Raw genomic sequence first — 11,687 nt, forward strand, 5'->3', positions numbered from 1 at the left:
GTTTATTAAGCGAACATAGTGCAATATAACTCTGCTGTAAATCATCTCTGCCTCTATAATCTGTATGAAAACATGGCATCATTCCCTGGAAGATCTGTCAACAGGGAGTATCTCAGCCGCTGACCTCTGGCCTCTGTTATGGTTGTCTGAGCTTGCGCTTGACATGGTCCTCCACATATCTCCTGGCTTGACTTGGTGGTCAGTACAGTACCAACTCACCACACAGCTGTGACAGGCAAGATACCGTGGGAATGCTCCCTGTGGTAAAACCCAGTAAGCACTACCACAAATTACTAGGTGTTTAGTCTTGTTGAGTCTAAGCAGAGCAGCAAAGGGTACAATAAGAAAACACAGTACGCTGCCAATCGCTTGGATTGTGTAATGGACTCAGCATGGGCTCTGTCTCCTGCCAGCACTCTCTAAGACCTTGAACTGAACTTACAGATATGCATTGTCCTTCCCTTCTCTGAATTTACGTCAGAAGAAGACCGCAGATGTGTAAAACCTGACTGTTTCACATAGGAGAAATTCAAAGGTGTGTCAAATGCAGACATATTAAAAACTACAACAAGACCTTTGATTAAAAACTGAAGTCGTACTGGATTTTAATCGGAACATTTGGTTAGTAAAAATTAATCTTATTTTTTTTTTATCATTATTATTATCATTGTTTTTTTTTATTTTCAAGAACAAAACCCCATCTAATGTTGACACAGCTGGCTTGCCAAAGGGTCATACGTGATGTATGACCCTTTGGCAAGCCAGAAAATTGCAGAGAACTTTTTTTTTAATATAATTTTTTTTAGCATTTGCCTTTATTAGATAGTGACAGTAGAGACAAACAGAAAAGCAGAGAGAGAGAGGAAGACATGCAGCAAAAAGCCATGGGTCAGACTCGAACACAGGCCACTACTTTTGGGCCACGTGGCATATCAGTACCTGCTCACTCACTGAGTTACACAGGTGCTCAATTTCTCAATTTTGTCTTGACTGTCATGTGTTTTGACAAAGACATCACCTATGACCTATGTAAATGGTTGGTTCAATAAATGTGAACATTTTTCAAAAATGCACTTCTTTAATCCAAAGCGAAAGGGAACCATTTGTAGGTGTTTAGGAGGGTTATTACAGATTAGATTTTCTGGTCCGGCCTGCTTTAGATCACACTGGCCCGGCTACAAATGATCTAAAACTAATTTTACACCCATGATCTAATTCGATGAAATCATCAGCAGATTAGAGAAATAATGTAAAAGTGCACAGTGAGATCTGGATTTAATGTGACTTTAGTAAACAAGCTAATCTGTCCTGACAACTCAAAGCATCATTTGGTTGCTTCAAATTTTCTCACAGCCCTTCACACAGGGTCTCCAGGTTACCTACGTCACCAATCTGCAGACCTCTTCACCCCTGCTTTCTGTCGTGTTTTTTTAAGGGGTCAGAGTTCACATCTTTCACTGGGACCTGTTTATCACAGAGGTTGTGTGATCAAGGCAGAGGGGTAGCGTGCAAGGTGGGGGGAGGGAAGAAGGGCTTGTTTTCTAGTGGTCACCTCCAGGAAAGCTCCCAACCAGAGCCAGGCCCATGGGTGAGAGCACTTAAAAGAGGGCATGGTATGAAAAGAGTTGAGGTGCACGACATCGGAGAGAGTAAGAGAGAAGAAGAGCCAGCTTTCACAAAACCAGGAAAACCAATTTTTATATACAGAACCAACATCAGTGGCCTGGATTTTCCTTCTGCCATCCGAGAAGTCGCCATGGCACTACTGATAAATCAGTGGATATATTTGGTTGCTCTATCACTGACAGTGACCACGAGCCATGCTTTGAGAAGGTAAAAAAAAAAAAAGAATCATTTACATGCCTACCTGATTTGCTTAAAGGATGTAACTCGCTGGATTTCTGCACTAGCATTATAGATAACATTCTGGAGAAACGTAATGACAGTAAACCATAAATTATATAAGGACATGAAAACAAATGTGTTTTATTGATTCGTTACAAAAGCTAATGATTTCAGCATTTGGGTTCACATGTGTTTTTGTTCATCTGATTGGCTAGGTGCTGAGAGCAAAGTGGTCTGTACTTTGTTAAAGGTTCATACTGAGATTATCACCAGACATATGTAATAGATACATAGCACAGAAAATAAACTCCATGTACCTCTTTAACATGACCTTAGCTATCGAGTTTCCTCTTTGCATTCATTCAGAATGTTTCCTCTTTCCCGCTCTGGTTTCAGAATTGCCCTGAAAAAGATGCCATCTATCAGAGAGACTCTGCAGGAGCTGGGAGTTTCTGTAGAGCAGGTGATGACTGACCTGGCCCAGAAGAGCATAGCTCACACCAACAACGGAACTGTTCCCACGCCGCTAACCAACTATTTGGATGTGAGAAATCTTAATGTGATCCATTGATTAGAGCTACAGATGATACGTGTGATAGAAAATGTAGCACTGAAACCACCTGTGTTTGCTATTTCAGTTCTGAACATAGAAACAGACTTTAACCTTTATGATTAAAGGTTTCATCTCTGCTCTTGGATGAGCATTGAGATGTCTTCACGACAACAGAAGATGGACTTCTCTTTGAATTAGCCTCTTTTTATGAGTCAGACTTTCCACGTTTCTCTGTCATTGGCCTTAAAAGTGACATTTAACATATGGGAAAACTTTTGAAAAATTATTCAAACAACAATGACGTAGGACATTTTTTCACTTCCAATAGACGCAGTACTTTGGAGAAATCAGTATTGGCTCTCCAGCCCAGATGTTCAATGTGGTGTTTGACACAGGCTCAGCCAACCTGTGGGTGCCCTCGCAAAGCTGCTCACCATTCTCCACTGCCTGTTGTAAGTGTACATATTCAAACATTTTTTTCTGAACTTAGTGAACTTAATGAACTTAGAAGATGACAATATGCCAACATTAGCTTATGCTCACTGGCCAAATTAAAAAAAAAAATAGATGCAATATTTTAGGGAACATTGTTCATTAAAACTTCCCAGGTAAACATTCGCTGTTGGACTTAAAAGCTTTTTCAACTTTCAGTTACTCACAACAGGTATGATGCTTCCAAATCCCGGACTTACATTGAGAATGGAACAGGATTTTCCATCCAGTATGCCTCTGGAAATGTCAGGGGATTCCTGAGCGAGGATGTGGTTGTGGTGAGTTTCAAGTCTGAAACCTACAAATTAAATGGGTTTTGTTTCTTTTTTAAACTTCCTCTTGCACACTACCCTTTAAACTTTTGATTAGCAGTGTTTTATTGCTGCAGGTTGGTGGCATCCCAGTAGTGCAAGTGTTTGCTGAAGCCACGGCTCTGTCTGCCATGCCCTTCATCTTTGCCAAGTTTGATGGAGTGCTGGGGATGGGATACCCCAACGCGGCCATTGATGGCATAACCCCAGTGTTCGATCGTATCATGTCTCAACACGTCCTCAAAGAAGAAGTTTTCTCCATCTACTACAGCAGGTGGGTATAAGTAAATCAACTGAACTGACATTTTATATGAAAGGCTTTTGCACGAGGAAAAAATAATAATGACAATAATTTAGATGCTGAAGAAAATGTATCAAGCTGTCAATGATATTTATGCTGCAGTGAAAAAATGAACTTGCTGCCAAATGTTGAATTGATCAATCAGAGAGAAAAACACTATAACTATAAATAATGTCTCGTCAGAACATCTGTTAGATTTTAGGATCACGTTTTTTCAATTTCTGCTTGTTGAGCTGAAAAAGTTAGAATTAGAAGAAAAACCCAAACTTGAAGAAGATCATACGAGATGGATTTGGATCTGGGTGAGACACAAGGGTGTTGTGAGAAAATAGAGAAAAAAATTTATGTGTATTTTCTCATAGTTCTTTGTCATTTATTATACTTGGTTATATCCAGAATAAACCAGTTGAAAAAATATCATGATGTTTTCTTTTACTGTGGGAAGCGCCATACGAAAGAATCAATTTAAGCTAAAAGAACGTCCCATATGAAATGAAATAGTGAAAAGATATAATAAATGTTTTGTGTTTTGTATGTGTTGGATGTCTCATGAAACATGCATTAACCCATGTTTTACTCATGAAATTTGCCTCTTTTGCATTTTTTATGTAAGATTTAAGAAGTAGGTGTAACTCAAATAAACATTAAAAATTGAGGTGCCTTCACGATTAAGTTGTAACCGATCATTATTTACTGTCAGAGGGAATGGGATTTTTTGTTTTTACTTACAGAAGTTTGCAAAAATCTTGAGCCACTCCTCATCACTCTACATTTTGCCAGGAAAGTGGTAAATATTTGCAGCGTTTGATTGTAATGTAAGACATGTGAAAACCAGTGAGTTTGAAAGTTAATACTGGTATCACCTGTCTTCGTTAAAACAGCCTAAACTCTCTTAGGCAGGATTTCTCTAAGTAGTCTTCAGAAATAGTTCTTCCGGCTTCTTGAATGATATTTAGCGCTCTTTGTGGTGGGGCATGGCCTGTGATGTCGTGCAGGTGAGATGGACTAACCTGCACAGCATCTACAATCACGCCTCGCCGGCATAAAAAGCGGTGCTTGTTGTCGGTAGTTATTGTTGTTGTGTACATGTGGCTGGCAGCTGGGAAGCTGCAGCTGGGAAGTGTTAGAACAGCAACCGTGTGATAAGTAATAAAGTAAAGTATGCTGAGAAGCATGGAAATGTCATCAGGTCTGCCATGGTTTGTTACACTCTTCTTTGGATGTTGGCTACCGTGGCTCCATTTTTGGTCAAAATGTGATTTTTCTGCAATAGCGGTGTGCTTGGGATCAGCGTGATGCTGAAAAATAAAGCCATTGCTAATTAATTTCCAGATGTTAGTATAGCATACCTCAGTCTTTTCTCTGTGTTCCCTTTCTTGACAGCTGTGCAATAACACAATTTCTGATAAGGTTTCCGGGAACGTTAGATGGGTCAGATGAAGGTTCAGATCCATCTGTCAGATCCTGTGACCGGTCCTTGGTGTATTTTTTCTTAACGACATGACTTTCAGATCCTGCTTATCTGCTATAGATGTTTTCTTCTTTATGCTTGTTTTTGTTAATGGTTTTGTTTTGTTTTTTAGGTGTGGCACTTTTTCTTCTGTCCTCTACTTGTTCAGTTTTCTCACATTTTTTATGGACACACAACACAATACGCTAAGATATTCCAGGTTTTTGGCTACTAGCTCTTTGAGAATCACCTTGTTGCTGAAAAAAAAAAAACTTCTTTATGCCTGTCAGACCATTCTGTCTCTGACATTTTTCACAGATAATGAAATGGGAACAAACTGTGCTTTTGCAAGACGCTTAATAACATGCCCAAAGATTTGATTGTGATTTGGGTGTGTTCTTTGTTCTGAGTTGTCGGTTATGTGTGTTCATCCCTTGAGTTAGATGCCATTTGTGTGCTTGAATGATTTATAGGTCAGTGTTAAATGGCTTTAAAAACAAACAAATAAAAAAGCAACACAAAAAAACATTCACCTGGACTGAAGCACTGGACTGAAAGTGAGTGAGAAAGAAGCACATGTCCAAAGAAAAATTTTGAAAGATCTTCAGAAATCCTGGAACAATATTGCTCAATACCACCTTTAAAAGCTACAAGAAAGTCTGACTCCTTGGAAACAAAATATAAAGAAATGTGGGGTGGCTCAAGTCTTTTGCACAGTACTGTACTTTTAATATGTGATAAAGCTCAGCAACCTGTGTGAACCAGCAAAATTACAATTTCTACTGTCAAAGAGAAAATGCACAGCTTTAAAGGTGTTTGGTTTATCATTTTCAGGGACCCAAAACGCTCCCCAGGCGGAGAGCTTGTCCTCGGTGGAACAGATCCAAACTACTACACTGGAAGTTTTAATTATGTGAACACCAGACAGACAGGCAAATGGGAACTTACCATGAAAGGGTATGATCTTTATTTGCTATCATGTAATGTGTTTTCATAAGTGAAAAGGTGCAGCCATTCAGAAAGTACATGTGTTTTCATTTCTACCTCCTCTTTCATTCTTTCAGTGTTTCTGTGGGGAGGGAGATGATGTTTTGCGCAGAGGGCTGCACAGCTGTGATCGACACGGGCTCCTCCTACATCACAGGCCCGGCCTCCTCTGTGTCCGTGCTGATGAAAACCATCGGAGCACAGCTGGATGAAAGTGGAGTAAGCTTTTACACACGCAACACAGTTTCCCACAAAAAAGCATGTTTGCAGAAATTCATGAGTTGTCACCAACTATTACTCTATGTTGTTCGTCAGTACAAAGTCAACTGTGATACTGTGAAGACGCTACCCAGTGTCACGTTCCACCTCGGTGGCCAGGAATACTTGCTTACACAGGAGGATTATATATTATGGGTGAGAGTGTTGATGGATGCTGAACTATATTAACATAGGCATGCATTGTTCAAACGTAAATCAGTTCATTTACCCAAGTACTACAGCCAAGTACAATGTTGCGGTACTTGCACTTTAGTGAAGTATTTCTATTTTTTTAAATAAATTTTTACAGCACTACGTGTATTTTAATTCTGCTGTTGTGAATTGTAATATTAAGCTTATAAAATATGAAAATTAGGGACCACACCAGTAATCCCTTTATACAGATAATACTTTTGAGTACAATTTTAATAGTAGACATTTACTTCTAGCACTTTGTTTTGTGTGTTATTGTGTTATAATACATCTGTTCTTTGTGGCTCCAGCAATCACAGATCGAAGGGGAAGTCTGCACCGTTACCTTCAGGGGCTTGGATGTGCCGCCCCCTACAGGTCCCATATGGATTTTGGGAGCCAACTTCATTGCACGCTACTACACAGAGTTTGATCGCCGCAATAATCGGATAGGGTTTGCCACAGCAGTCTGACAGGAATTTAAATATTCACCACATTCTTCTGTTTTCTTGTTGTTTTCGTTGCTATCTCCTGATGTTTTTAATTTTAGTCCGGGTCTTCCCTTGCTTGGTTTTTACGTGAACACATGACCTGAATAAGTCGTATTAAAGAAATTGTAAGGGATGCATATTAAGGAATGTCATCCTCACATTTCTTGCATGCATGCATGCATTCCTATTCTATATTTGGGAACCAGTTGCACTAAACCCCTTCTGAATATGCATTCACCAACAAATACAATGTTTCTTTCTGTGTGACTTGCTTATTGTATTTGTCATACAGCCACAACCGAATTATATATATATTGTTCTGACGAAATAATAAAATTGAAGTTTCAAGTTGAGTCTAAATTTGCTGCATTTTTTCCTTCTAGGTCTGGCTAATGCATTATATGACCATGTGGAAGTCAAGGCTGAACTTGGAAACAGATTGCTGTAGCAGATTTAATCAACCACACCGCAGTCTTCACAGAAATATTTGTCATTGTCGCTTAATAATATAAGGATACCTATTTTTAGGTGACTATTGGGTATACAAGTAAACATCAGCCATAGAGTATGTGCTAGAAAGTGTAATGTGAAACCTTGCTCTGTTTCATTCCAGTTATGTCGGCACATTGTGACTTTTATTTACGCAACTAAAAGTTACAATAGGAGTGAAACCCGGCTGGCGTCATGTCAGTTAGTTTTCAAACTCAAATCATGCTTTTTCAAGTTTTTCAGCAGTGTACGATCCCTCTCTTTGGGAGTTGCCTTTTTCTGCAGCAAAACAAGTTACTCTGCTTCAGCTGTTTTTACCAGAGTAAATCTCATTTATAAAACGCTCTGAATGACAAAACCTTTGGAGAAAAAAACAAAACAAAATGCCGACCTTTAAGGTCGTTCAACGAGTGAATAAAAAAGGAAGGCATTTCTGCTTGCTTAGCAGACAGAGGACACGCAGATTAAAAAAAAATCATAGATAACAATCTAAAGATGTAGATTTGTCATGTGCTCGGGTCAGATCTTTTTGTTCCACTTTCTCTGAACTGGTTAAGGAAGTCCTCTCATACTACAGCAGAGCGACAGTGGAGTTGTCATGCTTCCTCGCCCCTCACATCCATGAATTGTCTGCTTTGGATTTTATCTGTTGATAGAGTGCAGAGAGGCGAGGGTTGATACTGGCACTCGATCAAGAGTCAAAAAACAGCAAAAATGTATCTTTTAGTGTGAGTCAACAACTATCTGAGCTGCAAACCTACTTAAACAACCAATGTTTTGTAAGATGCAATCTATGTTAATCCTACCAAATATTTTTTAACCGTAAACTGTATAAAACTAAAAACTTAAAATTAACATGCAGGCAGCAATGTTGCTCAAAGAGATCCCATGCTATGGCCATTTACTGTTACACAATGTTTTTTTGAACTTTCAAAATGAATACAGGTCTTTGTTATTAGTAACATTAATAGTTTTGTCTAATGTGATACAATAAACATTTGAAAAACAGTTTATCACAAATTAAAATGTACACATTAAACTAAAAGACAGTAGTTTATATATCTGTACTTTTAAGCTAATTCAAGATCTTTTAAGACACATTTTCTTTCAAGAACTAACCAAGTCTCCCTCACACGACGTTTAAAGCACATTAGTTGGGACATTAGTATTTAGTGCCATCTTATCATCTGCAGAAAAGCAAAACCATGAAATGTTAGACTCTGGTGGTTATGTGCAGAATTTGTAACAAACATCTAGTTGTGTACAATTAACCAATAAGCATTTTCAAAAGGTCAGAGAATCCTGTTATAGCTTAAATTAAGTGATGGGTGATTACCCTTACACACTGGAATTTGTTTAAGATATCATCTTTTCTTTTCAGAAGTGGGAGTTTGTGTTCCAAAAGGGAATATCAGTTCAAAGTGAGCCTTTTAAATTTAAGAAATGCCTGTAGCTGGTGCAGTAATTATTGATGTAATTTTAGAATTGACAATAACCCAACCCACCCTTGAAGTTTCATCCTGGTGTGCATTTAAGAAAAGAACAAAATTAAATAAATTACATATGGTATAACCTTCGTAATTCTACTGTTGTATTTTTTCATGCAGGATCCTCCATATTTTATATTTACCATACACCAAACAACTCCAACATAAAAAAACTATTGATGTTGACAATATGGATAGTGTTGTGCAATGTCTTGCTCCTTCCCAGCTAATGAAATGTTATTGCTGACCAGACCTGCCCTTTTCAGCCTCCTCCCTAGCAGAATGCAGCCACACTGGAAAAAAAGATGCTTCTCACGAGCTGGGCAAAGAGGTTAGACGCTATGGCCAAGCTCCCCAGATCTGAGCTACTGCTATGTGCACCAGAACAAGCCAGATGCACTAAGCTCATATCTGCAAGCATCTGCTATCACCTCCCAGTATCTGGACACTACTATCCACAGGACAACACTATAGAGAACCAGTGTCCACGTTCCAACAGGTGAGACTTGTCTTTAGTCTTGGTGTTTACATGGTTAGTCCCAGTTTGCTTAGCAACAAAAATTTCCGGGTGCTGCAAAAAGCAATGTACCATTTAACACAAAGTGATTCAAGATAAGCGCAAGAGGAAAGTCCCTGAAATAGATTCAATAGAATTTTATGAAAATAAATTAACAAAAACATTTGGTGGGTGGAAGAGGGAGGCCAAGTGAACACATGGTACAGCTTTTATAGGCTGGAAAGGAGTTCAATCTCTGACATCCGCCCACCACTACAACAAATCAAAAAGTTGTTTCTTCATTACAACTCAAAAACCACACTGCCTGCAGTTGGAAAACAAACCACAGTCTGTTTTGCCAAAATTCCAGCAACCAAAACAAACTGGAGTTAATACATGAGCACTAAACTGAAGTAACATACCCAAAGGTTTCTCTAAAACAAGCCTCACTAGCCAACCAAAAAGAAAACCAATGGAAAATCTTGCATAAAAATCTAAACCATGGACTATGGGACTAACTGAAGTTCTTGAGCCCCATTTTTGGTCAGAACTACAGGCCAACCAAAAACTGGCAACCTTCTGGAAATGCTCTCTAGACAGTAGGGTTGCCAGAAAAAGAAAAGATACTCATACAGACCATCAGATTAGACACTCATTTGCAACACTATCAATACCAGTTGTGCTGTGTTCACCTCCTTTGGTTGAAAATCAAATTATTGTGAAATGTTTTTAGTGGTCTTTAATGGTCTTAAAACTGATGATGATTTACATCATAAATAATGACACACTCCTATTTCATATTTAAACTGCCTTTATACTTTAAAAGTATCACTACTGGTATAAGCAATACTGCTCCTGTATTTATTTGGTATCAGTTTGCAGCATTGCACAGCTCTTCTTCACACAGTACTACTACAGATAGGCGAGTGCAAAGCCCCTCCCCCCACTAGCAGCCAAACACAGGAACAGTAGTGCAACAACACTAGCCAAGAATCTTAAAGAACCCCTGGGTTTTATGAAGAATTTCAAGAGGCCAATAAGGCTTCTTTTTCAACACTAAGCATTAAGCATTTATCATAAACATTAACCTGGCCAGTGCACATTAAAAATAGCCATTAAACTCTTAACAATTACCTTATGGCAGTTTTGGCCACATTAGCTGTCTGTTAAGCTATCATAAACAAAGCAGCTAGATAACAATAATAAAACTGTAGGAGCTGTTAATTTAACAGGATAACATAATTATTTATGTCTAAAAAATTTTTATTAAGCACCAGCATTATGGACAAGTCTTGGGGGTTCAGGCACATTATAAAAACATAACAATTTTTTTTTTTTTTACATTAAGTTAGGAGAAAAGGTTAAAAAACCCCAATGCTAATTCTTTACTGCAGCCCAAGCAAGAAATAATTATTGAGATATTCCACAATCAATTCTTTGTGGCAGAGAGGAAGCATTTAGGAACAATAACAACTCAGCTAAGAAGTGGTTGATCAAGCAAAGTGACAGAGGAGCAGAGACTGCTGAGGTGCACGTTGATTAAAAGTCGCCAGCCCTCTTCTAACTCGGTAATTTCTAAGGCTCAAACGTCCTCTGGCATTAACATCAGCTCAAAAACTGTGTGCTGGGAGCTTCATGGTGAAGCCACTCCAGTAGGTGTAATGTGAAGATACTCTAATCCATATGGTGTAGTTTTAAAGCATGGACTTTCTTAAAAATTGCAGATGACAGCATGGATGCACTCTTTTTTTTAAATTTTTGTTTGTATTTTTTATTTTATTTTTTGCAGAATCGTAAAGTGACTTGACCCAAATGCCCAACCCATCAAAGTTGTTTGCCTGTCAAGTTCAAATACTCTGTGCCAACACTGGTGTTATGTTCCTCTTGAACTCCCAGACTGAATCTGAGAAAGAAACCTACCCTTTCAACTCCATTTGCTAAGCAATGCAATATGGTCCGAATTTGCTGGAAGCATAGAAAGTAAATAGGGCTGTAGTGGTATACATTTGCACATAGCAGTCTTATTCTGTTCTTTTTTTCTTTTTCTTTTTTTAAATATGCACATCTTAATTTACTTATTTTTCCTCCTGTGATATTGAACATAGCATTAAGTACTGAGGATTTCCTGGAGATTGGTATCACCTTTGAAATTCTAGTATCATGAAAGCCCTACTCTAGAGACAATGCCATATTTTGAAATGAAAAACATCTTGTTTGGCCTCCTGTATATCAGCCACTTCAGCCTACAAAGAGTAGCTCATGTAAAGCATAATGTAGCTATAATCATTCAAAAAAACATACCAAAGAAAACTGGGACTTATACTGCATTCTTCCA

The 11,687-nt window shown here is 38.4% G+C and overlaps 1 protein-coding gene across 1 annotated transcript; it reads left to right on the top strand.

The window, feature by feature from the left end:
- Window positions 1–798: 798 nt before the first annotated feature.
- On the top strand, window positions 799–7,826 carry ren (renin). The gene is made up of 9 exons (XM_085147131.1): window positions 799–1,833; window positions 2,242–2,389; window positions 2,727–2,850; window positions 3,050–3,168; window positions 3,279–3,475; window positions 5,787–5,909; window positions 6,017–6,158; window positions 6,255–6,353; window positions 6,701–7,826. Exons 1-9 carry the CDS (start codon window positions 1,616–1,618, stop codon window positions 6,860–6,862), a joined length of 1,332 nt encoding a protein of 443 aa, XP_085003257.1. The 5' UTR covers window positions 799–1,615; the 3' UTR covers window positions 6,863–7,826.
- The last annotated feature ends 3,861 nt before the right edge of the window (window positions 7,827–11,687 follow it).

The sequence above is a fragment of the Neolamprologus multifasciatus genome, chromosome 20 (assembly GCF_963576455.1).
Source record: "Neolamprologus multifasciatus chromosome 20, fNeoMul1.2, whole genome shotgun sequence".
In the NCBI taxonomy this organism is placed as follows: Eukaryota; Metazoa; Chordata; class Actinopteri; order Cichliformes; family Cichlidae; genus Neolamprologus; species Neolamprologus multifasciatus.

Excerpts from the sequence above, each read along its gene's own strand:
- ren (XM_085147131.1), top strand. The coding sequence starts at position 1,616 with ATGAAAAGAGTTGAGGTGCACGACATCGGAGAGAGTAAGAGAGAAGAA. Across the intron at positions 1,834-2,241 it reads ACGAGCCATGCTTTGAGAAG|AATTGCCCTGAAAAAGATGC; the intron begins GTAAAAAAAAAA and ends CTCTGGTTTCAG. Across the intron at positions 2,851-3,049 it reads ACCATTCTCCACTGCCTGTT|TTACTCACAACAGGTATGAT; the intron begins GTAAGTGTACAT and ends TTCAACTTTCAG.